The sequence below is a fragment of the Eucyclogobius newberryi genome, unplaced genomic scaffold, assembly GCF_026437365.1.
Source record: "Eucyclogobius newberryi isolate DKJ021-1_F unplaced genomic scaffold, fEucNew1.0.hap1 SCAF_21, whole genome shotgun sequence".
Taxonomy (NCBI): domain Eukaryota; kingdom Metazoa; phylum Chordata; class Actinopteri; order Gobiiformes; family Gobiidae; genus Eucyclogobius; species Eucyclogobius newberryi.
Genome location: NW_027315846.1, coordinates 16,160,338 through 16,187,838, shown reverse-complemented (window position 1 = coordinate 16,187,838; position 27,501 = coordinate 16,160,338). Strand labels below are relative to the sequence as shown.

Here is a 27,501-nt window from a genome sequence, read left to right as displayed (position 1 = left end):
AAATGTTGTTTTTATTAAACAGCCAATTACTTCTGTCAGTCACAGACCAGAGGAGCTGGAATGATTTTAGGATGTGAGAAGATAAATCACCTTTCTGGTAAAATACTTAGTTTTTGATCATTCAAACATGGCCATGTTTGGTGTCATACAGTGTGAAAGCTAAATTGATCAGAAATGAATATCAAAAATAAAATTGTATTTTTTTTTGTTCTTAACTATTCATTTCCATGTTGTTTGTAAAAACAAAAGAGCCTTCAAAGCAGTTATGTTCCTACCTCTCCTTGGTGCAGAGGAGTCGGACACACTCCTCGTCCGTCCGGGCCCTGGTGACTTGAGATGACTGAGGGAAGGAGACATGTTACTTCCAGTGGAATGCTCCGAAAACACATTTGGGGACTGATGCCCATGCTGCGCCCCGCTGCTGCCATCCCACGTTCTCCAGTAAGCCTTCCGACTGGACTCAGGTGACAAATGATGCGTTTCAGCCGAGTCAGGGGTCGCGGGGCCAGAGGCTGGAGCAGAATAGAGATGTAAGTAAAAGGACAGCCTCTGAAATGTCAACACACAACAGAAAGGGATCATGTTGGCTCAAGGAGCGCCAACATGATGAGATATTAAAAATGAACACAGGACAATTCCACTGAGACTGAGGCCGGACGATGGAAAGAGACAAGAGCGGCTGTTTTTGTGGAGTGTGATATTTGTGTAACACAAAACAAATCAAGGTTAATACAAAAACAGGTCACCTGGCAGGTTTATAGTCTGGTCCCCTAAAAATAGACGCCTGGCAATACTTCTGCGATACCAGGCTTTTGGAAAGGCCAGAATCTCGCTCAGCCGCCGCATGTCGTATTTGAAGGAAGCAGAGCCGATGTCGCACACTGCTAGAATACAGAAGGAAGTAACACGATGTCAGGTTCACCTTTTCAACATTTAATGAGCTTTTTAAGATGTTCATGTCAAAGAACCCCTGTCGCAACAAATGTCACTCTTAGAATTGGAGCCTGAAAGTACCTGAAATATTGATGAGAGTAGTGTCTATCTTGCCCCCCTTGACTGGGATGAAGCTCTCGATCAGCACGGGGCCCCCGGTGCGCCTCATCCTGGATAAACTGACTTTGACAAACTCCAGATTGATGCTCAAGGAGTCTTTTCTTCCAGTGACTGAAGAGGGCTCCTCATCCACCGTGCCTGTAAGCCCAAATTACAGCATTATCAGATACTTGTGAACCAGTGTATTACAAAATTTATTTCTCTGTTCCATACCGAGGGGTCCGGGGCCTGGAGGCAACCCTGTGACAGCAGATTTCTGTTTCCCAGCACCGTAGGGGTGGAAGACGTACAGGGAGAAGTCAGACATGCAGGCGGTGAAGCTGAGGCCTGAGGAGTTACTGGGGGGGCCAGTGAGGTCGGACTGGCTGCTGCTGTGGCGGTTCCTGCCCAGAGGGCTTCCCAGCTGAGGAGACGCTGCGTAGGAGAAAGGGGGGATGAAACAGACGTGATACTTGTTATTTGAGACACATTAGATACTCCACTATGTAACAACTCAAGAATCTGGATGTAATAGAAATGCTAATGTCTAAACAATATGATCCTGCACAGTAAAACAGAATTCTGTATTCTGCAAGAATAGAACTATAGACATTTTGCCCACCTTTGCTGGGGGGTATCTTTGGTACATGCTGTCCAGGGGGGGTGGAGGAGGGAGGGGTGGAGGAGGGAGGGTGGGCTCCCTCTGTCGGGTGTGCTCCAGATGGAAGCTCTAGTTCTCCACGGTTTGAAGAGAAGACCAGATCTAAAGATGGCAGTTTGAGCATGCACTCCACTCTGGACATGGGCAGGCAGCTAAATCGAATTTGTGAGGGCTGTGGAACAAAGACAGGCATTGTAATAACCTTAGGCATAACATTTGACTGCAGAATGTCATAACAGTAGCGAGTGTGTTACCTGGACTCTGACATAAACTACCACATCCACAGGGAAAGAGTAGGCGGCTGATGTAGACGAGGAAACAAGAGAAGTAGTGGATTCTTCCAAGGTGTCCACAGCATCAAACTGAGCCACGTCATCCTCCTGAGACGCTATTGTTGAAGGTAAACAACCCAGCAGTCATTCATATTTTAAAGCATACAGCATCCACAGTACTGTCTATCTATGTATCATGTATGGTGTGTCGAACCTGCATAGTTTCTATCCACAGGAGTGATGGGAATAGTCTCTAAGGCCTTTTCTAGGAAGTCAAGCAAACACGGGCTGATCACCATTTCCTCTGGTAGAGTTTGTAGCGCCACCCAGGCGTACAACTTGGCTGTCTTCACCCCTCCACTTCCCTTACCTTTGGCTTTGAAAACACAAATAAGTTTGTTAATCAAAGAGTCTAGATGTACAGTTGTTTCGAATGAATCTTTTGTAATTTTGTGTTGTATCTCCCGGTGCGATGCCCATCAATATGCATGAGCCCATTGATCAAAATGCCCTGTAGTTGCAATAACATGCATTTAATGGGGTTGTGATTTTGGGAATTTGAAGTCTCGTGCACGTGACTGTCCAAGATTAGGGCATGCAATAATGAGGAGAGCATAGTACCTGATGGAATAGGTGGGGGCGGGGGATGTAGGAGCGAGTTAGTCTTGCTTTGGACAGCATTGGGAGGGTTGGAATGGTCATTATCATTCATACCAAACAATTTTGATTCTTTGGAGAGCGTGCGAGGGAGAGAGGATCCACGCGAGGCATTGGGCGACTCGGTCTTCATCGTCTTGGAGTTGTAGTGCAACTGTGAAATTATAGTAAAAAAACAAATCAGTGTACAACATATACTTAAATATGTACTGTATAATAAGAGACTGAAGAGCTAACCTTAACGTCTACTCCTGGAATGTAAAAAACTGTGGTCTCCAAGTCGTTTGATTTGGTCTGTAGAGAGGAAGGGTTTTTCTTTCCAGCTAAGAGATGAGTGGTGGAGGTGTACGTTGGCTGCAGTTTCTTCTTAGGAGGAGAATCTTGGTCCAAACTTTTAAGACTACGCTCACAGCTTCTGTAACAGCACAAATGGTTCATTTCAGGGCACGTTGGAAATGTCACAGGATAAACAAGGTTAACAGATTTTAAAAGGAGGTTTTTAACCGAGAGATCCCTCAAAAGGATTTCATTATTTGAGGTATAATTTGGCTCAGAGGCATTTCTACCCCTACGGGAATCAGCGGGAGATGTCAGTCAGACTTCAATAAGGCTGAGTTATTTCTCAGAGTGTGAAAGCTCTTTTCATCACACCTCCTCAAGGAGACGTCCTCGTGCTCCGTCTGTGGAGTAGTAGGGTGGAGAACACACTTCCCGCTGTCAATCTCCACGCGCACGTCCAGCTCAAAGTCTATGTTGCGCTCAGTCGCGGTGCCACTGAAGCTGCGATTGGTAGGCGTGCCTGGCCAGCGATCGGAAAACAGCTGACTAACACTGGCGAAACCTGACGGCTTTCTGTGTGAGGTTTGGCTGTAGACGGAAAGAGGAGAAAGATGTATTGATGCTGGTGTCTATAATCGTAAATGAAGTAAACACTGAACTTACTAAGGCCTTCGATAGCTGGGTAATCTATCAAAGTCATCCTCTTTTTCAGAGTCCTCGGAGGAAGAAGTGGAGAGGTCATCGCGTCGGGAGTCATCGTGCTGGAAAGGAATTGTGGGTGAAAAGACAGCAGGAGTGCCCGGAGCCCTGAACACCGAGTGCTGCATCTCAGTGTATGGAGATGGAGGATGGAGATGAGGTGAATGTGATGGATTGTCGATGGTGACTGACAACAGGTCCGCCTCTGCCTCCTCAGGGAACTTCACAGAGGAACACAGAGTCAGGGCCAGGACAACAAATAAAAAAGATGCTTTGCCTCAAGTGCAATAAACAGAAATGAATTCCAAAGGTTGATTTTTATGCAGTTCACCAACACTTTCAAACAAACTGAAAATTCATGCATTTTCTGGCGATGAAAGACAGAATGCAACAAGATGAGAATGTAAAATACCCAAAATATGATGCAGAGACCAGCAGAAGTATCAAAATATTCCCAAAACAGAGCATGGCAGTAGGGCTTTCCACAATGTATGAACAATTTTACAAACCGTACCTACAACTGTAGATAAAATACCAGAAACTGTTCTAATCTGATCATAACTGGTGTGCTACTGTGGCAGGAAAAAAAATATGATTTAAATTCAATGGTTGACTCCAAAAAGCCTCCAAACCAAGCAAGCAGAAGAGCAGATAGACGGCAACATTTTAATATTTAAATATTGGTAAGTGAATCTTTTCACTCCTTGAAATCAATGTTTGGATTAGAACTGATTGCATTACAAATTTAAATGTATCTTTTCTTAACAATCAGAGGTGAGATGCTGATGTTTTACATTTACACATGGAGCAGTTTTAATGATTTTGTAAGTTGATTTAAAGTTAGTATATATTTAGATATGCTAATACCCAATAGTTTTTAAGGCACACCAAAAGCTTTAAGAAATCTGCAGTGACTATGCTTTTCAAGTCAGGATGAAAATGTGCGACTTTATAACTAAATGAGGAGGATTCAACAGTATGACTTTTACTGTAATTTATAGTAATTTAATAATGTCTGGATATAAAAAAAAACTCAGAGACAAGAGCTATTCAGTTGTATATACAGTACTTAGACGACTCTGAAACTGAGGCATTAACATAAAAATCTGATATTGAATACTGTGCTCTGAATGTTCTTATAGGAAGCATTTGTCATCCTGATTTGAGTTTGCATATCTTATTAAGAAGAGAGAACACACATTAGCAGGTGTTGGTTAGACGTGTGATTTTGTAAGTTGGATTTTCATATGAAATACCTTAAATATTTCTCCTGGACTGACAGGTGCGTGTGTAGAATCCGATGCCTGATTATTAGACTTAAATTAAACAAAAATGAATGTGATTAAGGTGTCCATTTACTATATTTATTTTATTTAAAAAAACAAACTACAAATATGTTCAAAATAACTGATTTGTGTTTTCTATAGAATAAAAAATACAAAATAAATGTATAAGAATAAATATCATTGTTGCTTTTTAAAAACAAGAACCATTTATTTCTGTTAGTTTTGTTTTTACCGGGTCTTGGATGTTGAAGGTGACCCGAGGTCCAGGGGAAGCCACATCGATCCTTACATCAGCAAAGTCCTCCACATCTCCTATCCTGGAACTGTAGTCACAATGATACATCACATGAACCACCACGTGAACTGTACTGAGCCACCAGGGCAGTAGAAATGTAGCATACCTTTGTCTGTCCATTCTCTTCAGGGGTGGTCTTCCTGCTGCTGCTGAGATACTTTTGGACCTGTTGTAGCTGGGTTTGTAGCCAAGACCCCATTTATCCTTTAGGGAGGCCGCCTGGCACAGTAACAATAGAAGGATAAGAGAACGATGTCATGATGCATATAGTAAATACAAGATATTGTACCCTCATGCTTGAGCGACGCAGTTTCTTTCGGACATCTCTCCTGATGTCATTAACAGCCACTGACTCCAGCTGCTGATAGCGCTGAATTTCCTGGTTAATAGTACCTTCACTGGCCCCCAGTTTTCTGAAATGTGTTGATAAGGTTAAAGAGAGCAAGACGAATTCACTTCTTAAAAAAGAACAAATATAAATCTTGAGAAGTATTACTTGAGATCATCAATAACTTTGGCCTGTTCATTCAGTTCTCGAATGTCCACCACTCTTTTGGTGATCTTCCTCCCTCTGGCATCAATGACTTGGTTCCCCATTATCATCTGCCGCCTGGGATCCACGCTCTCCTGCGGGGTTGGACACATGTTAGGCTCAAAACCCAAAAGGTATTTTAGTCAGTCATTCCCACATTTGCCTTTAATCTGTTTTTCATTTTCCACATTTATTTGGGAAGAATCCACACACCAGAAAGAATAGATCTCAAAACAGTGAACCACCACCACCACTTCAATCGAAAGTAAAAGAATAAGGCAACCTTTTCCGAAGGGACTGTGCAACACCAGTATATTCTATTTGACCTGCCATTGAGCTCAATGAAGGCAGCAAATGCTCAGCAATACCATTCATTATCCTTCTGATTAAGCATGCTATGATTTGGAACAGCATTGTTCAGCATTTTAGAAGGCAGCACTGCCACCAATGAAACGGATGATTTGGTCAGCCCAGAGAAGAGTTACACTGTGGGGCTACATACACAGGCCCAGGAGAGAGGTCTTTGGGACCTAGCCATGCCCGCGCCTGGACGAGGCGAGGCACAATTTAAGTAGTCAGCAGGGACAGACACACTCTGTGGTCTGGGGCTCAGGCCCAGAATGTGGTTTACCAGACGCTTCCTTAGGGTCAACCGAGGACTGTATGGGCTCTCAGGGCTCTGCAATAACAGGAACATGGAGGGGGTGCAACAGTTCAACAACTTTACCATTGAATCTTTTCCTAACTGAGCCAGGTGAGATCGTACATTGTATTGCTGACACAGCCTTTTATATCTAACCACAATTACTAAATAAGAGCTATTAAAAACTAGAGTTGAATTTAGAGTTGGGTGTACCATATGTATGGTGGGCGACATGGAGTCAGCTTCATCCTCATCAGAGAGGTCGGCCATATTTACTGAATTGAGGTCGCCGATGTCGTCGATATCCTCTTCACCAGTCAGTGAGGTCAGAGTGTTGCCAAGAGCATTGAGCCGCTTGCCAATGTTGGGGTCCATGTGAACGTCAATGCCACACATTTTCCACAGAACGTTCAATGTCCAAGTACCTGCGCTGCTGCTCTCTGTTTAGAAAAAAACACGTACAAAAGGGGAGAAGCAGAAGAGAATCACTGGAAAGTGACTGTGAAAGTTTTGTGCTTATGGTGCAGCTTTAGGGTGTCATTAATATTTTATAGAATAGCAGATAAATAAAAACTTGCCAGCAGAAGGTTGTCCAGTAGTTCTGGAACAGACTTCATATGTGCCATCAGGAACAACACCTGTAGACAGAAACAAGATTTAGAAGTGATTCAACGTCCACTCAAGCTCAGTTCTCTAGCCTTCAAAGGTTCCCATGGGTCGTCCATCTTACAGTGGCTGGAAAAAGTGTTTGTGTCCCTGTAATTTCTCCACATTTTGTCGCGTCACAACCAACAAACTTAAAGAAATTGTAGTGCCATTTTTGTGAACGCAAAGTGGCACACAAGTGTGAAGTGGAAAGAAAATATTGCATGATTTACACTAAAAGCTGAAATGTGCAGTGTGTGTAACCAGTTGCTGTCAGAAGTTGCCTGATGATTGCTGAAAGAGTGAATGTTGACCTAATGAGTTCACCTGTGTGTAATCTAATCTCAGCATAAATGCAGCTGTTCTGTGAAGGCGACAGAAGTTTAAGAGAATGTTGGGGAGGAAACAGCATCATCAAGTCCAAGGAGCACACCAGAGGTCAGGGGAAAGGTTGTGGAGAAGCTTAAAGCAGGGTCAGGTTATAAAAAGCTTTGAACATCTCAAAGAGCACTGTTCAATCCATCATCCGGAACAATGGAACAACTATAAACCTACCAAGACATGGCCGTCCACCAAAACTTACAGGTCGAACAAGAAGAGCACTGATCAGAAATGCAGCTGAGAGGCCCATGGTAACTACTGGTCATGTACTTTACAAATCTGGCCTTTATGGAGGAGTAGAAAGACAAGCCATTGTTTAAAAACAGCCATAAGATGTTCCGTTTGCAGAAGCCATTTGGGGGGCACAGCAAACATGTGAATGTGAAAGAAAGTGCGCTGGTCTGATCAGACCAAAATTTATTTTTTTGTCCAAAAAATAAAACAGGCCGTTTTTCTTCAGCAGGGACAGGGAAGCTGCTCAGAGTTTAAGAGAATATGGATCGAGGCAGATGCAGGGTAATCTTGGACCTGTTGGCTGAAAAAGACTTGAGACTGTTGCAGAGGTTCACCTTCAGCCGGACAACGGCCCTAAATATAAAGCCAGAGCTGCAATGGAATGGTTTCAAACTAAAACATATTCATGTATAAGAACGGCTCAGTCAAAGTTTAGACCTAAATCCAAATGAGAATCTGTGGCCAGATCTGAGCTTCAGCGGTTTTGCAAAGAAGAATGGACAAAAATGTCAGTCTTCAGGTGTGCAAAGCTGGTAGAGACAAACCCCAAAAGACAGCTGTAATTGTAGAGGAAGTTGGTTCCACTAAGAATTGACTCGGGCGACTATAGATTTCAACTAAAAGGGTTAATGTTCTTGTCCACAACGGTCCCCTTTTTTTTGGGACATGTTTTAGCTGTGGGCAAGAACATAAACCTTTTTATTACTTCATGTTTTTTACAGAAAATCCACAACACATGATTTTGAACTTTTGAACGCTGCATTTCTAAGTTTATATATATATTTTTTCCAATCTGGAAAACACGTCACAAAACATGTTAGTGCCACTTTGTTTTGCTCTTTCACAAAAAAAACAATACAATTTATTTACGTTTGTGGTCGAGAAGTTACAAAATGTGGAAATGTTCCAGGGGTACAAATACTATTGCAAGCCACTGTATGTTTGTGCATTGTATACTCACATGCATTCATGACCAAGTCTGCTCGCAGCTCAGGCTTCCAGTCATCCCAGGAGGTCTCAAAGCCCTCAGCAAAGCGAATGCAGAAGTTTTTGAAGTGGCCTTTGCTCACCAGAGACTCAGAGGAGCAGGCAGTGATCAGTGTGCTCTCTATGGTCAGGACCAGAGCTGAGCCAGTGTCGAAGTCTATGCTGTGGTTGGCCTGGGAAATATCAGGAATACAGTGACATGGGAAAAGAAATGCGCTCGCTGGCTTTTAAGGACTTAATGGGAATATTTGAAGTTCCAAAAAATGTATATGAAGACGGTGCTTCGCACATCAAGTTCTACAGCAGGTGCGTAGGAAAAGATGTGCCTAACGGTTAATATACGGAAATAAACTTGCAAGCAAAATTTTTATTTACAGGTGGAGAGGCACCGTTTCTGCAACTAGGCCTTCATAGTAAATCAAAATTCACTTTGCAAGGAAGACAGTGTGCGGGATTTTTTCAGAATATTTGAAGGTCCACAAGAGGAAAGCTTTTTGCACAGTAAATATTTTCAGAAATTTGTTTAATTTGATCAAATACAGTGATGATCTTATTTTATTGCTTTAAGATGGCTCCAATTCAATGTAATTCTGAATGTTCACTAGGAAATATAATGCTTATAGTATATTTGTATTCACCATTGAGTCATTAGAGCAGAATAAAGTCAACCACACAAGTCACAGCAGTCGATTATACAAATATTGGCACCAATATTATTATGATTATTGATTAGATCCAGAAACTGGCATAACCACTTATTTAGACAGCCCAAGCCCATACAACATGTTAAATCATAGTTGTTATGTTGTAATGCCAGAGGGATGGAAGGATGTTTTGCACTATTGCACTAGTGATACAGTCACTAGTATAGAATGTAATACTCAAAGCTAGCCATTTCCCCACAACAAGCCACAGAAGATGTAATAAACCATTGGTTACTTTTCGTGCATATTTTTCACGGCCTACTGATGTGCTTGTCCCAGCTTCAGAGCTGTTGGCCTCCGTAACTGGCACTTGTCCTCTCTATGGAATACATGTCACATAACAACTGATCTTATTTATATACACATTTAGAAAAACTCCTACAGGATGTTTGTGATGAGATTCGTCCCAAACAAACAAAATGCAGCATGGATGAATAAAGCTAAAAAGTCACATAAATACTACATGAGGAAAACAGCAGTACTCACTTGAGAGGAGCTGGTGATGGGCAGACAAATTCCCAGATCATTGACAGTCAGTTGCAGGAAGAGGGTGCTAAAGGCCTGGGCGGAGGTCTGCTGAATCCCGGGCAGTTTGTCCACTACTTCTTTGGTGGCCATGTGGATGTCCTTGTTAAGAGCCAAGCGCTGCTCATTCCAGTTGTCATATGCAGCCTTATAATTCAACCAGAACAGCACAGCTATAACACAGAATGCTGCAAAATTAGATTAAGTGCCGAAATGAGAAAACAAATGTTGTCTGGAATGAGCATCAGAACCTCTGTCAAAAGCCACTGGCTGAGCGAAAACTATTGGTCTGTTGAGCGTGATGAGGACAGCTTCTTTGTCTGAGGAGCCACTGATCTCCTCCTGCAGAGCATTTCTCAGACCAATGCGAGTTTTGAAGTATGCCACCTGATGGAAGTCTGACCCTGCTTCTTCATACACCTGGGCAAGAACAAAAATGATGAAACTCTTGAAATATAAAAGGTCAAATAATAATATAATTTCATTTTATTGTACCTGGTGCCTGACAATCTGTCCCAGAGCTAGGTTTAGGTCGACTTGACATTTGCCAAAGAGCTTCAGATAACTGCTGCTGCCGCCGGGTTGGGCTTTGCACTGGATTCGGTTGGACAGCTCGAGTTCAATTAATCCAGTCTCAAAGCGCACAGCCCGCATAGATGGAGTAGTGGCTGTCATTTGAATTCCCTATAAAACCAAAACAAGGACAAAACTCTTATTACAATAACTCATAGGCATTTAAAAATAACATAAACTTTTAATAGATACCTTAAACATGAGGCTAACTGAATAAAGTAGAATCTTTGGCTTATCTGCGTCTGTCGAGGTGTCATGCTCATTCCACAAAGGAATGGGTTGTTCTCCTCCTATGTGCACAAAGTACATGCAATGATCCAAAATAAATGACTTTCACTAAATTAAATATTAAGTCTACTGCGATGTACCTGAAACTTTCTGAATGACCTCATTGACTTCCTTCATGAAAACTTTCTGCAGGAAAACCAGGTGGTTGAGCAGGTCTGTGGTCAGGTTATGCTCAAAAGAGCCAATCTGCATATAAAAACACACATGTTTATCTTCTTTACAAAAATCTTTTTTTGTTACAGTGTGATGTGCTGTCATACCTCGGCCACACAGCGCAAGTAATTTCCTTGTAAATAGTTTCCTTGCTTGGTAGGAAAGTCATCAGGAGCCCATCCATGGTCTGAGTGAGTGTCATGGTCCTCCATGATGTACTCTCCAGACATAGTGACAGGGGGCAGCGTGAGACTGGCTGATGGTGGAATAGTGGACAAGTCCACAGGAGACACTTTTGACTGGAAACAGAGCTTGTGGTTTGGCAACTCAAAAGTGAAGCTAGTTTGAGCCCCTTGATTGTGGAAAAAAAAACAATGTATTATAATATAAAATATTTTGAATCGACAAGTAACGCTACATTTTGAATCAATCCTCTGTAGTTAGTGGCAGACACACTCACCAGTCATGCCGTGGCTCTTCATGCGGCCCATCTTGTACTCTGCCTTCAGTGATGGCAGCAGTGCAGCTCCAATTGTAATACCATCCATCATGGCACTGAACTTAAGCACAATTGGCTTCTTCTCCAGACCCTCAGGAAGTTGAGGAAACTCATTGGCTTCTACAGGGGTCTGATTGATGCTGGATGCTTTGTCTGAGGGCTGTGGAGTGGGTGTGTCCTCCCGGTTTGCCGGCTGACTGTAAACAAACAATACGAGAATATTATGAGGAGAACCATCTAGATATATTCCAGGAATGTAATATAGTTAAAAGAAAAGACAACTATTTATAGTAAAAGACATACACATTGGAAGGCTGGCGTATGAGGTCTGAGATTTGTTTGGAAAGCTGGTGGGAGCTGCGGACCATCATGCTGTGCAAAGTAGCTGGGTGCTGGGGGATATTGATCATGATTGCCCCCACTTTGAAAACAGCAGTATTATTGGTCTTCAGTCCCCGCTGCGCACTATACAGAGCTTGAGACTTGGCAATGTTGCATTTCACCACCGTTCTGAAAGATAAAAAACAAAGTATATTAAATAAATTATGGTATAAACAATATCCACCAATTTCACACTGACATTTCGACAATGATTGACAGAACGTTTACCATTCAAATGTCATGCACCTTCAGGAATGCATCCATATGACAAGGAATAAATGATCATGGCAATGGATTTGAGAGTGATATTTGTACATTGTATATGACCGGTAGGATGTGTATTATACTGTATGCACTTGTAATCAACTGTACAATAATCACATATCTGGCAGAAAATATCACAATACGGATATTTTATCTGAATAAGCGACTTTACCCAACAACAATGACGATTGTATTGAAACAAAAACACAGTGATTCCAAATGATGTGGTAATGAACGATGATACAATAAGGGCAGAAAATGAAGCCTAATCTTAACGTTTAATAACATACAGAAACTCCTGTTTAGCTGTGCTGGTGGGAGATGTTGGAAAATCCTCCAGTCTACGCATAGTAGGCAGAGGAAGCAAAAAAGTAAAAGAAGAGAAGAGGGAAGCATGAGAAAGTGCTAAATACCAAAATGGAAGGCTCTATTTTAATCTCATTTGCACATTTCACATTTGGCCAAACGGGGGCTCCAAACATCATCATAAGAAGTCGGTGTACTCCCTCATTGTCCAGGAGCATTGCATTGTAGAAAAAATCAGTTATATCATCTGGACTGAATTTTTCTACAATCAACATAAAAAGTCATATTCCTTGAGAGTCCTGAAAAAAACCTCAAGCGTAAGAGTGTTTTGAACATCTAACTTTGACGCTTAGCGAGACACAGAATCATAGCCTTTCCTGCATGCAGTAACATGATAACGGTTGTTACGGGGCTAGTAACATGATTACGGTTGTTGTTTTAGGGAAATTGCTTGCCAAGCTGGAACAGGCTTTGTAATTGTGTCTAGCAGAGTAAAAACACTCGAGACGAACACTTCACTTTGTTTCTTCTGCAAAGGCAAAATAGGAAAAAGTGTGAAGGCAGTAATGTGAGGATTTGGTTTACATTTGCAGAGTAATCAAAACAGTGTTTACACTACAGTAGCATAGTGTAAAAAGAAACTGACTTCTATACTCAGGTAGTAGGCACATTTTGGCCAAACCAGAATAGGTGCATAAAACTAAATATTATTTCAAACTCCATCCATCCATCCATCTTCTGCCGCTTTATCCGGGGCCGGGTCGCGGGGGCAGCAGTCTGAGCAGGGACTCCCAGACTTCCTTCTCCCCAGACACTTCCTCTAACTCCTCCGGGGGGATCCCGAGGCGTTCCCAGGCCAGCCGAGAGACATAGTCTCTCCAGCGTGTCCTGGGTCTTCCCCGGGGCCTCTTCCCGGTGGGACATGCCTGAAACACCTCCCGAGGGAGGCGCCCAGGAGGCATCCGGAACAGATGCCCGAGCCACCTCAGCTGGCTCCTCTCGACGTGGAGGAGCAGCGGCTCTACTCCGAGCTCCCCCCGTGTGGCCGAGCTCCTCACCTTATCTCTAAGGGAGCGCCCAGCCACCCGGCGGAGGAAACTCATTTCGACCGCTTGTATCCGCGATCTTGTTCTTTCGGTCACTACCCAAAGCTCATGACCATAGGTGAGGGTAGGAACGTAGACCGACCGGTAAATAGAGAGCTTTGCCTTTCGGCTCAGCTCCCTCTTTACCACAACGGTCCGATGCAGCGACTGCATCACTGCAGCCGCTGCACCGATCCGCCTGTCAATCTCACGCTCCATCCTTCCCTCACTCGTGAACAAGACCCCGAGATACTTGAACTCCTCCACTTGGGGCAAGGACACCCCACCCACCTGGAGAGGGCAAGCCACCTTTTTCCGGTCGAGAACCATGGCCTCGGATTTGGAGGTGCTGATTCTCATCCCAGCCGCTTCACACTCGGCTGCAAACCGTCCCAGTGCATGTTGCAGGTCCGGGTTTGATGGAGCCATCAGGACAACATCGTCTGCAAACAGCAGAGATGAGATCCTGTGGTCCCCAAACCGGACCCCCTCCGACCCCTGACTGCGCCTAGAAATTCTGTCCATAAAAATTATGAACAGAACCGGTGACACAGGGCAGCCCTGGCGGAGTCCAACATGCACTGGGAACAGGTCTGACTTACTGCCGGCAATGCGAACACAGCTCCTGCTCCGGTCATACAGGGACCGGACAGCCCTGAGCAAAGGGCCCCGGACCCCGTACTCCCGGAGCACCCCCCAAAGGACACCCCGAGGGACACGGTCAAAAGCCTTCTCCAGATCCACAAAGCACATGTGGACTGGTTGGGCAAACTCCCATGAACCCTCGAGCACCCGATGGAGGGTATAGAGCTGGTCCAGTGTTCCACGACCGGGACAAAAACCACTCTGCTCCTCCTGAATCCGAGGTTCGACTATCGGTCGGATTCTCCTCTCCAGTACCTTGGAATAGACCTTACCCGGGAGGCTGAGGAGTGTGATCCCTCTGTAGTTGGAACACACCCTCCGGTCCCCCTTCTTGAACAGAGGGACCACCACCCCGGTCTGCCAGTCCAGAGGCACGGTCCCCGAACGCCACGCGATGTTGTAGGACTGTCTTGGTTGACACGTCTCTGCAACATCCAGATACTTTAGGTACTCAGGGCGGATCTCATCCACCCCCGGAGCCCTGCCACCGAGGAGTTTGCGGACAACCTCAGTGACTTCAGCTTGGGTGATGGATGAGCCAGCCTCCGAGTCCCCGGTCTCTACTTCCTCTTCAGAAGACGTGACTGAGGGATTAAGGAGATCCTCAAAGTATTCCTTCCACCGTCCGACGACATCCCCAGTCGAGGTCAGCAGGCCTCCACCCGCACCGTAAACGGTGTTTGTGAGACACTGCTTCCCCTTCCTGAGGCGCCGGACGGTTTGCCAGAATTTCTTTGGTGCCGACCGATAGTCCTCCTCCATGGCCTCCCCGAACTCCTCCCAGGCCCGGGTTTTTGCCTCTGCGACAGCACGAGCCGCGGCTCGCTTGGCCTGCCGATACCCGTCGATGACCTCCGGAGACCTACAAGCCAGAGTGGCCTGATAGGCCTCCTTCTTTAGTCTGACGGCATCCCTTACTTCCGGTGTCCACCACCGGGTTCGGGGGTTGCCGCCACGACAGGCACCGGAGACCTTGCGACCACAGCTCCGAGCAGCCGCATCAACAATGGAGGCGGAGAACATGGTCCACTCGGACTCAATGTCCCCAGCCTCCCCCGGGACATGGGAGAAGCTCTCCCGGAGGTGCGAGTTGAATACCCTACTGACAGAGGGCTCCACTAGACGTTCCCAACAGACCCTCACAATGCGCTTGGGTCTGCCAAGTCTGTCCGGCTTCCTCCTCCGCCAGCGGATCCAACTCACCACCAGGTGGTGATCGGTTGACAACTCTGCCCCTCTCTTCACCCGAGTGTCCAAGACACGCGGCCGGAGGTCTGATGACACGACAACAAAGTCGATCATTGACCTCCGGCCTAGGGTGTCCTGGTGCCATGTGCACTGATGAACACCCTTGTGCTTGAACATGGTGTTCGTTATGGACAATCCGTGGCTAGCACAGAAGTCCAATAACTGAACACCGCTCGGGTTCAGATCGGGGAAGCCGTTCTTACCGATCACCCCTCTCCAGGTGTCACTGTCATTGCCCACGTGGGCGTTGAAGTCCCCCAGTAGAACAACGGAGTCCCCGGTCGGTGCACTGTCCAGTACCCCTCCCAAGGACTCCAAGAAGGCCGGGTACTCTGCACTGCTGTTCGGCCCGTAGGCCGCCACAACAGTGAGAGACCTGTCCCCCACCCGAAGGCGGAGGGACGCGACCCTCTCGTTCACCGGGGTAAACTCCAACACGTGGCGGCTGAGCTGAGGGGCTATAAGCAAGCCCACACCAGCCCGCCGCCTCTCCCCGCGGGCAACACCAGAGAAGTGGAGCGTCCAGCCCCTCTCGAGGAGATGGGTTCCAGAGCCCAAACTGTGCGTGGAGGTGAGGCCGACTATATCTAGTCGGTATCGCTCAACCTCCCGCACAAGCTCAGGCTCTTTCCCCCCCAGCGAGGTGACATTCCATGTCCCCAGAGTTAGTCTCTGCGTCTGGAGATCTGGTCGCAGAGGCCCCTGCCGTCGACTGCCGCCCAGATCTCTCTGCACCGGCCCCCTATGGATCCTCCTGCGGGTGGTGGGCCCACGGGAGGGCAGCCCCACGTCGCTCCTTCGGGCTGTGCCCGGCCGGGCCCCGTGGGGTAAGACCCGGCCACCAGGCGCTCGCCATGGAGCACCCATCCCAGGCCTGGCTCCAGGATGGGGCCCCGGTGACGCCGATCCGGGCGACGTAAACTGCCTTGTTCGTGTTGTCATCATAGGGGGCTTCTGAACCGATCTTTGTCTGACCCGTCACCTAGGACCTGTTTGCCTTGGGAGACCCTACCAGGGGCATGAAGCCCCCGACAACATAGCTCCCGGGATCATTCGGGCACTCAAACCCCTCCACCACGTTAAGGTGTCGGCTCATTGTTTTAATTATAGATTCTACATACTGAATATCTGGTGTAATTCCCTCCAAGAGAACTATGTTAACTCCTCCTATGTGAGCTGATGCACAGGTCTCCGTCATCTTCTGGTGCAAGATATCTAGAACAAAGACATTTCTCATCACACATTTACAGCACAGAACCATTGTTTTGTTCATGTATAGAACGTATCACTGCTTCCACCTACCTTTCATCTTTTCCTTCAGCGTAAAACTTCCATGGATCTTCTTCAGCTCCGCCTCCATGGTCAGTCCTCCTATATCAGCCTCCAGGTGGGTCCTGTTAACCACGCCTATCCCGAACACAATGAGGGTGACGTGATGTGGCTCTGAGCTCACCAGACTCCTCCTTCTACCTCCTGATGGTTTGTTAGGCGTGGTGGGCTCCTCCTGCTCATTCTCGAATATCACTTTACAGAACGACTCTGAAGGTCTGTGGCCATTTTCTATAAAAATACATTAACAGTGTCATTATCTTTCCCTAAAACAAAAGGGGATGATAATCTACTAGTGCCATGTCAAACCTGTAAGGCAGTTATCCGGAGAGTTTTTCTCCAAGATGCCAGTTGGATCAGAGATGAGAGAATAGAAGTTTAACAGCTTGTACATGTTCTGCCAACATTCTGCTGATGGCTCACTCTGCTCCGACACCGTGATGGAGTCAGAGTCATCCATCTGGATCGCCATGTGGTCCGCCACGTCACGAGAACCCTTTCGAGACACCTGTAATCATAAGACAGGAATGAGATTTTTTATATGCTTACTACATTTATTGCTAAAACATTATCAAGAGAAATGTCCACCATTTACTGTAACTCTTGTAATCTGCTGGCACCACCTACTGGTAGCAACACTTCAGCTAACTCAGTAAGATGGGAGCTTCAGATTTTAGAGAAACATTTGAGATTGAATCAAATATTAGAAAATGACATGATTTCTTTTTATTAATATTATTCAGACTCAGAAACAGGCTGCACTTTTTATAATCTTCAGAGCTATGTCGAGTAGAAATGTAGTTTACCTTAGAAGTGCGTCTCTCTGATCGTCCCAGAGAAGTACGACCTCTTGGTTCTCTTCTGCCAAGCGTGTCCATTCCTGACGGAGGTCCATTTGGGGGTAAGCCTCCGCCCATGCCCGCTCCTCCTGCTGCTCCTCTTTTCTTTAACGTTTGTGTGGCGCTTCGGCCACCTCCGTTGACACTGCCCCTCGAGCTGCGGCTGAACTCGGATGACCTAAAGTGGCGGTAGGGGCGCGCCTTGAAGGTGGGTGTTGGAGATGCTGAGCCTGCGGTGTACCGACTCAGCTTTATATCAGTCTGCGTGGCTTTGATGTCGTCAATCATGGTGCTGAACTGGTGGATGAGGCGCACCAGAGCCATGTCTACTCTCTGGCTGATGGCCTGGCAGGCGGTGGTGAAGTCACAGTGGAAGGTGTTGTAGTGACGTCGGTTCAGGTCGTGGAAGGATAGAGGAGCGGCATTAGAACCCTGGGCAGAGCTTGTGGACTTCTCCATCACGACTGCATTCAGGCTAAACGTCTCAATCAAAAGAGCAGGTTTGAACTCCAGTGGAGGGAGGTTCACCATGCCTTGTCTTTAGAATGGAAGATAAGATAAGATGCTTAATGATCATGAAGAAAACAGAAAATAAATCAAATTAAGAATGTTTTTTCTACCTTCTGGATCTTTTGCTCTTGCGCTCTTTAGACGTGTCTGAATCAACAATATCTGCTCTGAGACATTCCAGGTTTCCAGAAAAAGATAGGTGCTCTCCAAAATACATTTTATAACTCAAAGGAGTGGCATCCTGGGCTTGTATGCCTGTGTAGTTTAGCAAGGGTTTGAAAACAACCTAAGAAAAAAACAAATATATTAGTTTGAACATAATTCAATTTAGTTTGACTTTTCGAGATGTACCTGGGCATCAGCCAGTTGTACAGCTGCTGGACAAAGGTTTCCCTCCTCGATGTCCTCTATGTCCTCTTGGCTTGTGCTGTGCTGGGAATGCTGTGACTGTGTGCCGTCCAAAGTGTTCTGGTCACTGGACAAAACTGTGTTGAAATCTGACGCTGAGGGAATGGTGGGTAGATTACAGGTCCCACCTAAAAGTCAATGACATTTGTTAGATAAATAATAATCTGGAAAGTAATAAACTTAACTCTGTTGTAATGTACTTGCACAGTATAAAAAACAAGTTTGCTTTTTAATGATGTTGATTGTAATAGAGCAAATTACTGCAGACAAATTACACATTGTGAAGAAATTAAGTTATACCATTCAATATTTTGTGATTTTTCTTATAATCACTAACACAGGACAACAGTTAACTATATTCTACTTTGAAAAAACACATTTATTTTTACACAAGATATTTCTAGATGGATTAACGGTGTAGCTACTCTACTATGGGAGACAAACAGCTGAACTTCCAGATCACTTCACCAGCACAACACAACAATCCCTGACCTCCTTCTGGGCTGTTAACTGGTGATAGTTGTTCACAATAGCTATCCAGGGATAGATATTCCGGAGAGTCTTGTAGAACACCATTTGGAAGTAAATTGTATTAACATTCAGTAAAATAACAGGTTAAAAAGAAAAGAAAATGGCATGATTCCTGACCTGTTTGTAAACTGTTGTGTTGGGAGCGAGTGGGTAGCGAGTCCTGAGTGACACCTCCAGTCCTACCGGCCACTGCGTTGGACATCCAGTTATAAAAACTTACAGAGGAGGGCGCCGACAGCAGAGGATGTTCTGTCAACATGTCTGTCCCGTGGCTGTTCCCTGAAATAGAACAAAATATTACATAAAAAACTGTTTGAAACTCTACCTGAGCAAATGCATCTATTGAAATGGGTTTAAATGCTTAATGCTATGGGCTCTTTGCTATGAGAATACCTGTGCGAGTGAGGGAGCCGATCTTGACAGCCGCTGCAGTAGTTGGTTCATTCCTTTGCGGCGTGCCCTCCAATAAGTTGTGAAGGCTTCGAAAACTGCCCGTCAGATTACTCAGGAGACTCTCTTTCCTGGGGCTGTCCTTGGCTGGTAAGACCCCTCGACTCACATGGGCCGGAGAATCTGCTGCTGTGTCACCGCTGGTGTAACTTAGCGACTGGTACGGGTGTGAGCCCTAAGTATGAAAAAAGACCAGACTTGTGTGAGCAACTTGTATGCATGACAAACTTAAAACAACTTAAGTATGGCCACTCAGCTCTGTGTCCTCGGTTACTACAATAATTAATCACACATTATAACTTCTTACTTTATATTGCTATATCATCGCTTATTCATTCATTCATTCTCCACACCAGGTAAACTGCAACTACAGCCACAGCTACCCTGGAGCTGACTGGCAGGTATGTGTACTGACTTCACAAACAAAACAAAACATATCTCTTAACTATATCTAAGGCATTGACTACACTAAACACTAAAATCTGTATACCTTTATTCTGAGACCGGAGTCGTTGTGAGCGTGGGACTTGGAGAGCTTCCTCATGATTTCCACTCCGCTGACAGGACCCGTGTTTGCTTCCTTAGGCGGCGGGCGACTGCACAATCCATCCAGCAACATGGTGTGTTCACTCACTGTGGCTTCACAAAAGAAAACTGAATCAAACTCTGACAAGAATGCTAAAACTTTCTTTCCTCGATAAATTAGCTGCTAACAAATAAAAATCGTCTTTTATTTCTGTGTTAACACAGGCAAAAAAAGGTTAGAAGATTGGCAGAGAAAATGTTGTTTCTGCACTTAGAAAGCTCTATGCTCCCACCTGCATCAAACTCAAACTCTGCTCCATCAGCGCTGGTGTCACTCTGCAGGGCAGCGCCATTGTCCAGACCCATGACTGTTTCGACCAGGGTCGGCGGAGGTTCTTTTGGCTTAGCGAGCTGGTTAGGCCTCATCAGACCAATGGCTTTGAAACCCTGAGTTACCACAATAAATTTCATCCATTGCCTTGCCAAAGCCACAAGACCTTTCTTTAGAGTTACTAGTGCTGGAACACCATCATTCTGAAATAAAAGAGAAATATAATCAATATATAATGAAGTCGAGAGTCAGAGGTAGGTAGTAATGTTTTTTTTCAGGGGAGTCCTGGTCCCAGAGCGGAGGAGCCTATTGTACATGTTTTTAGTGGTAAGGGAAACCAGAGCACCAAGAGGAAAGCTACGCACACACGGGGAGAACATGCTAACCGCTGCGCCACCCACTTTGTCACCAACCAATAACATATAAATAATTTTGCACTTACCATGGTAGCCTCCTCAATGATGGAATAGTCAGCTTGTTGAAGATAGCGATGCAGTATGTTGCACAACATACAGGAGGGATTCTCGTGCAGATAGCGAGCTCTCTTCGTAACTCTGTTGTATTTGCTCCGGATTGGAATGTGAATACTCTTTTTCTGTTGGCATCAATATTACGAATGGGTTATAACAAAAAATAAACACAGAAACTAGTAGTGAATCTTCTAACCTCTAAAGCTTCCGTCATTATGCAGCCCATGACCGCACAGACTCGTAGCGTGCCTTCCATGTCCAGTTTACGTAGAGAGGACTTGAGCTGGTCAATAGGAACCAACCAGGCACCAATGGCAGGTGTGGCTGTGCTAAGTAGATTGAGCTGCCTGTAATGAAGCACACAAACAAATTAGAAAGACATGTACAACACTTATGCAAGGCTGTGTTATGATGATCTGTACCTTGAAATAGCTTGTGAAGGGGACCGCACATTTGTTGGAGCTGCAAAGCTAAACCAGATTTCTCGGATGGTCAGTTTCATGCTGCTGGAGTCAGGAGGCGGGGGCATGTGTGGTAGGTCTTTCTTGAGGTCGTCTGATTCAACACCTTCATCCTATAAAGCACAAAACGGTAAAACGGGTTAAAATAAAGTGACAGTTTTTTCCTTCTTTTTTTGTTATTACGGTTTCTCACCTGGTCGTCTGAGTCGGAGTGTTCGTTGGCATCAGTGGGTGGGCTGAGTGGGTCGTGTGGCAGGTTGTCATCTGAAACATCTGTGCTGTAACCGCTGCCCGTCTGTGAACCTGTGGATCCATTACACTTTGACGTTCCTGTTTTTCCTCCTGTGTCTGTGCGGCCCATCACACCAAATGCATTGTAAAGGACAGCACCCGATTGTCGACCACCTGAAAAAAAAAACAATAGTTTCCATCCATACAATTCCAAATCAAGGTCTGCAGGTAAAAAAAGAGTGATGTTTTACCTTTCACTGTAAGATTCTCAATGCCACATTCAAACATGATCCAACCCCATTTCTCCAGTGAAGACATGGAGCGACCCAGGTCAACAGTGCCTTGAGCATCAGTCTCATCCACCACTGAAAATTCCTCCATTTCCTCCAGGCCAAAGAGCACTTTGGATTTCTCAAAAGGAATTGCTGTAATGGCACAGGTGCCAATATCTATCGGAGAAAAAAACAAAAATAACCGTAAAATAAGTTTTCAGATGGGGCCTCAGTGAAAGAGAAAGAGTTCACCCTGACCTGTCGAGTCGAGGCCTCGGAGCTGACTGTGAATGCGGTGGATGTTGAGTCGAGCAGCGATCTCTTTGCCTTTCTCAATTCCTGCATTTGATCGCAACGAACCAGAAGACTGTGGCTGCATTTTGGTGGCTGAGGCGTACTTCTCTAGCATGACTGAGGGTCGACCATGCTCTGTTGTGTTTGGGGTCTCTTCCACAATCCCTCTGAAATCAAAGCATTTTTGTGACATGTACTACTTTGTTAGAAATCAAGAACTATGTACTTACTAAAACATGTATTATCTAAGTGACCAAAATATATACCTGTTCATTCTGAACTGGGTGGCGATACGATCAAAACACAGAGCCACAAGTGACACATTTGTGACACTTTTACTGGAACAGGATGGAGACCCTTCTTCTACAGACGCTTGCAGAAGGCAAAGGTTTACCTAGACAGAGGATAAGTGCTTGTTTAAGACAAATCCATAATTCAATACAAATTAATAAAATTCATTCTTATTAACTTGACGCAAGAATGTGCACAGGCAAAGAGATTTAAACTAAAGCAACAGGATTATTTCACTTGGAGCATTCTTGTTCAGATCGCATTTTACGGAACTTTCAAAGCCTTTCATTAGTCTGGGTCAGAGGTCATACCTTGGGGATGGAGACGTTGGCCTGGAGGCCCTTGATTTTCACATTATCTGGTTTGACTGACAGGTCCGTCTGGCCTTGGGGAACGCTCTGGGAGCCAGGGTTCACGGCCTCGCCCTTGGACAGCTTATGCTCCTGCTTTCCCGTTTGGCTCTGGGAGGTGATACAGATTGGACAAAAATGAGGCACAAGGCTCATTCTAACCTATTCTACTTTATATGGGATGTTTGATTCAATGTGTAAGAGATAATTGTATGTTTGAGTATGATACGATTGTAACTTGGTGCAAACTAGGTTTAATAGTTTGTCTGTTTAAGATAAGAGTTACAATAAACATTTATAAAAGTATGAGTTTGGACTTAAGTGTACTTACAGACTCCGTGACAGTGGACTTGCTGATCTGATAGGCTTCATTTAAAACTTTGCCATGGAGGTCGTCCAGAATCGCTGCAGGGTGTCGTACACTGGCAAAATGAGCCATGGCCTCAATGTACCTGAAACACAATACTCAATATTGTTATCTGAAAATGGATGGATGTGATGATAGGAAATGTTGGTGTACAGTTTATAATTAACTTGAGAATATAAAATGTCTGCTACCTGTCCAGACACTCTGCCACAAGAGGGGTGAGCACCACATTGATGGCTCCTTTCACCTCCACAATGGCAGTGGTCCTGGTTTGGGCCAGAGGCTGCTCCAGAGTCCAGTCCTCAGTCACTGTGTCCTCATCGGTGTTCTCCATGGCGCGCTTATCAAGAGGAGTATATGGTGTACTGCAAAAGGATATTTAAAGTATTAGTTACACACAACAAATCAAACAAACATTGCTGATGCTAACAGACAGACAAACTGATTGATTCAATACCTGTTGTTTTCTCCTATCTGTTGAAACCCTCTGTCCAGCAGTGAGCTGGCAGACAGACCCTGCTTAATGACCTGAAATAATTCAAAATACTTTACAACTCACAAGGCACTTCCTTCAGACAACACATGTTCAAATATATAACACACATTAATCAATATGTACAGTAGACTATACCTTAAAACAAGGAACAGAGAGCTGGTCAAAAGATCCAGAACTTTCTTCACTAGTGGGTGTATCCAGGTCTAAGGGACGATGGAGTGAAGATTTGGATGTTCTCTTGTTTGTTGGCTGCTTAACAGACCAATTACACACCTACACAAACAAACAAAAGCACAGATTAAATACAGTAAAAGACGTAGCCATGCTGTTGGGCCGAGTGTGCTTCTTCTTGAGTGGCAGACTGAGTTCTACCTGGTACTGGGCGAGGTAGCTTTGGTAGCACGCCATAACATGGGGTTGGCGAGTGACGGGGCCAGGTTCAGCGGTCTTCTCAGCCTCCACAGAGCTCTCCTCCTCCATGGCCAGAGCGGAGACGAAAGAAGCCTGGGACATGTGGCTGGGGAGGGGATGAGGCGGCAGTGGAGGCAGCGTTGGGGGTAAGGGCAGTGGGCGTGGCTCAGTGATCAGCTCCCCATTGAGAACATAGGTGAGTGGCCCCTCAACACTGTGGTATATGGAGGTTCGACTGCAGGAAAGGAAAAAAAAATACAGTCCAATCACCATCCTCACTAGTTGTAGCTATTTATTAAAGAGTGTAATAAGGCAAATGACAGAGTTAAAATTGACTGCTGTCGTTTTGTTTTAGCTTTGCAATAGTTTAAAATTAAATTAAACTCTACGTGAGCCTGAGAATATCATTCCCATTCATATGAAGGCCATATCAATCATAAAATATGGTAAGATCAATAACAACATTTAAAGTAATAGAAAAATGACAAGGTAGTTACAGGGCAAGACCAAAATCCAATTTGCGCAACACACCAGCAAGTGCCATCTCATGGATCAAACATCTCATTCGGTACAAGCCATTTACATCATAGCCAGCCTCCATGATTGAATCAATCTAATAAATGAAAGCCTCAACGTGTCTGGCTTACTGCCAAGATGGTTTGCAACAATGAATTGCAAAATGTATTCTATGAAATCATCACACCGTTCCACTTCTCCTCATAGATTCTGTTTTGTTTTATGAAGACTTTTCAGAATACAACCCCCATAGAGCAGCTGTCGGAAGTGAAATCTAGCATGTTTGTTACTCAAGTTGGTATAAAGCAATCTTTAAAATACAATGATTGTGCTCACTGGTGATGCAGAGTACAGGGTTCGTACAGATTTTAACTTGAGGTTTTTCATGACTTTTCCATACCCTTGTCTTTCACACCAGACACCATATACATTTACCTTTACAATACCTTACCAATGACCTTCAAGTGGTTCATAATGGTATTTAACTACTGTTGCATTTATGAAAACATGAGTTAGAGATTTGTAAGAAGTTGAACCACATTAGCTTTGGGCACGCCAGTCTCGGCTCTGGTGTATACTTTATGCTTCAATTTATGTATTTTGTGATCGTTTTAATATATTTGAATACATGGTGAGATCACCTATTGCAACTAATTATTTAGGAGAAGCCATCTTAAATAGGGTGTGGATAATTGCCATTTTAAGGGCATCTGCAACAGCAAGAGATTATATATATATATATATATATATATATATATATATATATATATATATATATATATATATATATATATATATATATATATATATATATATATATATATATATATATATATATATATATATATATATATATATATATATATATATATATATATATATATATATATATATATATATATATATATATATATAGTTATCATTATATTGGCAACATGCAGAAATCAATAAATGTAAAGATACACACAATTCACACTGATACATTTCCAGAGTTCTTATTTAAGACTTTGCTGACCTGTAGCTGTCCATGTGGTATGGCGGTGGCGGCTGAGGCTGCCTTCTCTTCTTCTTGCGTCCGGGGTAAGTACCTGGACCCTCATCTGCGCTGCTAATTGGTTCAAAGTCTTCTGCAGCTGAGAAGTAGGCTTCACTGTCTGCCACAGACATGCTAGAGTCTGCAGAACGATACTGGTGAAAGGTGTTTGAGTCGGCGGATGGTGTGAAGGGAAAGGAGCCATAACTCCTCCGCTGACGAGGCGAATCAAGAACATTCTCATCACTGCGGGACACTTCACTGTTGAACTGGACACCTCCAGTAAGAACCACAGGAGGTTTGTCTGTGAAGACAGCAGCAGAGAGGCTCTTTGTGCTGCCCAGGCAACCTGAGTGCACCGACGACTGCCTCTTGAGAGGGGAACACAGAGGAGAGCGCACAGAGGAGCGGTCCTGGGAATTACTGGGAGACACCGGTGAAACCTCTGGTACCTCTCCAAGTGTCCTGCACAGATCAAATCAATAATAAAACTGTTCTTTTAATGTATATTGCTAAATAATATCAATATATTTTGCAAAATAAAATTTTAAATTGTAGTACTCACTCAGCAGGGCTTTTGCCATTGATGGTAAACATGCGTTCCTCTATGCTGGGGGAAGGGGTGTCTCTTTCTCCAGCCAAAAGGGGCAGTGCAGCACTAGAGGAGCTGTTCTCTTCTGAGGAGGAGGCAGAACTGTGGGAGCGCTGAGGCACTTGCAGGTTCAAGTGTTGCTGACACCTTCTCTCCGGCACCTCAGGTGGAATGCAAGGAGAGTGTGTCTCAGTCTTCAGTCCTACAACCCTCCCTATGGAACAAAGGATATTAGGTCTGTATTATTAAACTAACAAGAAAACCAAAAAACTGCAAAATACAGAAAAATGTATACCATCCATTTTGGGTGTTTCCTTGGTAACGATCCACTCAGCAGGTTGCAGCAAGGACTGTCCATACATCATGTCGGCCTCAGTACAGGAGGAAAATGCAGAGGAGGACGAAGGAGTGAGCTCCTCGAGCTTGAAAAAGTCCAGACCCATGTTGGTTCCTCCAAAGAACCGGCAGCCTCCAAGACAACCACAACGATTTTTGCCACGTTTGTTACGAACACTAGCATCTTCTGGCCACAGAAACCAGAGCCTGAAAAGGAAAAAAACAACAGAAGAATGAATACACCCTAGCAGTTAATTGGAGATGAGAAGCAATGCCGTGTCATACTGCACAAGTCAGGCAGTTAAGCAGGCTTGTCAGCATGCCTCTGTACACAGGCCTGAAGCGGTTTAATGGAGACATTGTAGTCTCACATGCATTCATGTGACAAGTGCACTGAGACACAGATAACTGATGGCAGTGTGTATGTCCACCTTTTGGTTTGAGAATCGTGTAGTTCCAAAAAGTGCCTCTGGACTTCACATTTGGCTGGGTGGTCAGCGGCCAGGGCAATGTCTGCTGTAATGAGGTTTAGGTTGACTGAACCCGCCTCTAGCCAAACGGAGCGTCGCAACAGAGGGGGCTGACCCAGACCTGGTGGCTGCCCAGGACCTTGGCTCTGACCGGCAGGCTGCAGTCTGGAGGCTTCACAGTACTGCTGCTGCTCAATGTACTGCCGGATATTAACGTCCTGCACCACCGCACTGATGCCCTCTCCGACTGCCTGGTTATGCAGGTTGCAATTTGCCACTCTGACAATGCCAGTCTATACAAACAAATAAATACATTGGAGTATATCATTTTGAAAAGGTCAGCTTCATAAGCAGGTAAAAATCCCTATTGTATTATTGTTCTCTACCTTGATGTTGACAGCGCATCCATGTTCAACAATGAAGAGGTCAATTCCATCCATTGCAAGTCGGGTCATAGTGTACTTGAGCTCCTCTGATGTGCGGCAGTGACCAGGCATGCAGGTCAGCTTAACAACACAAGTGTGACATAATTCACATGTATGGACTTAAAGAGTCACATGCAGACAGAAACTGAATTACATTTGTTTAGAAATTGAAATAAATCAGTATTCATGAGACAAAAGTAAAGAGATGGAAAGAAATCATGTTGCATCTGAACATAACACAGATCATTAGAGTCTACATTGGTCTTCATTCATTATCTGCAGCTGGACC

The 27,501-nt window shown here is 44.7% G+C and overlaps 1 protein-coding gene across 1 annotated transcript in view; it reads right to left on the bottom strand.

Moving 5' to 3' along the window:
- The window catches only part of kiaa1109 (KIAA1109 ortholog), a 47,326-nt gene that overhangs the window by 7,395 nt on the left and 12,430 nt on the right, over positions 1–27,501 (bottom strand). The window contains exons 24-81 of the mRNA XM_072457556.1: positions 27,174–27,293; positions 26,749–27,080; positions 26,277–26,524; positions 25,955–26,195; positions 25,372–25,854; positions 23,802–24,075; positions 23,565–23,702; positions 23,391–23,461; positions 23,125–23,298; positions 22,898–23,018; positions 22,528–22,677; positions 22,192–22,319; positions 21,890–22,092; positions 21,611–21,808; positions 21,322–21,533; positions 21,090–21,241; positions 20,864–21,014; positions 20,640–20,792; positions 20,160–20,400; positions 19,832–19,980; positions 19,285–19,516; positions 19,009–19,170; positions 18,304–18,488; positions 18,063–18,238; positions 17,410–17,980; positions 16,913–17,111; positions 16,577–16,834; positions 16,396–16,489; positions 12,281–12,331; positions 11,649–11,855; positions 11,307–11,542; positions 10,954–11,198; positions 10,774–10,879; positions 10,598–10,695; positions 10,328–10,516; positions 10,084–10,252; positions 9,794–10,005; positions 9,543–9,626; positions 8,578–8,776; positions 6,931–6,994; positions 6,570–6,792; positions 6,216–6,392; positions 5,678–5,808; positions 5,471–5,594; positions 5,288–5,400; positions 5,119–5,209; positions 4,857–4,916; positions 3,565–3,821; positions 3,274–3,489; positions 2,860–3,037; positions 2,587–2,776; positions 2,180–2,341; positions 1,948–2,081; positions 1,655–1,865; positions 1,267–1,467; positions 1,015–1,191; positions 747–884; positions 276–512 (exon numbers count right to left, since the gene is read on the bottom strand). Coding sequence (XP_072313657.1) covers positions 276–512; positions 747–884; positions 1,015–1,191; positions 1,267–1,467; positions 1,655–1,865; positions 1,948–2,081; positions 2,180–2,341; positions 2,587–2,776; positions 2,860–3,037; positions 3,274–3,489; positions 3,565–3,821; positions 4,857–4,916; positions 5,119–5,209; positions 5,288–5,400; positions 5,471–5,594; positions 5,678–5,808; positions 6,216–6,392; positions 6,570–6,792; positions 6,931–6,994; positions 8,578–8,776; positions 9,543–9,626; positions 9,794–10,005; positions 10,084–10,252; positions 10,328–10,516; positions 10,598–10,695; positions 10,774–10,879; positions 10,954–11,198; positions 11,307–11,542; positions 11,649–11,855; positions 12,281–12,331; positions 16,396–16,489; positions 16,577–16,834; positions 16,913–17,111; positions 17,410–17,980; positions 18,063–18,238; positions 18,304–18,488; positions 19,009–19,170; positions 19,285–19,516; positions 19,832–19,980; positions 20,160–20,400; positions 20,640–20,792; positions 20,864–21,014; positions 21,090–21,241; positions 21,322–21,533; positions 21,611–21,808; positions 21,890–22,092; positions 22,192–22,319; positions 22,528–22,677; positions 22,898–23,018; positions 23,125–23,298; positions 23,391–23,461; positions 23,565–23,702; positions 23,802–24,075; positions 25,372–25,854; positions 25,955–26,195; positions 26,277–26,524; positions 26,749–27,080; positions 27,174–27,293 — 10,696 coding nt within the window. The remainder of the gene's footprint in view (positions 1–275; positions 513–746; positions 885–1,014; positions 1,192–1,266; positions 1,468–1,654; positions 1,866–1,947; positions 2,082–2,179; positions 2,342–2,586; positions 2,777–2,859; positions 3,038–3,273; positions 3,490–3,564; positions 3,822–4,856; positions 4,917–5,118; positions 5,210–5,287; positions 5,401–5,470; positions 5,595–5,677; positions 5,809–6,215; positions 6,393–6,569; positions 6,793–6,930; positions 6,995–8,577; positions 8,777–9,542; positions 9,627–9,793; positions 10,006–10,083; positions 10,253–10,327; positions 10,517–10,597; positions 10,696–10,773; positions 10,880–10,953; positions 11,199–11,306; positions 11,543–11,648; positions 11,856–12,280; positions 12,332–16,395; positions 16,490–16,576; positions 16,835–16,912; positions 17,112–17,409; positions 17,981–18,062; positions 18,239–18,303; positions 18,489–19,008; positions 19,171–19,284; positions 19,517–19,831; positions 19,981–20,159; positions 20,401–20,639; positions 20,793–20,863; positions 21,015–21,089; positions 21,242–21,321; positions 21,534–21,610; positions 21,809–21,889; positions 22,093–22,191; positions 22,320–22,527; positions 22,678–22,897; positions 23,019–23,124; positions 23,299–23,390; positions 23,462–23,564; positions 23,703–23,801; positions 24,076–25,371; positions 25,855–25,954; positions 26,196–26,276; positions 26,525–26,748; positions 27,081–27,173; positions 27,294–27,501) is intronic.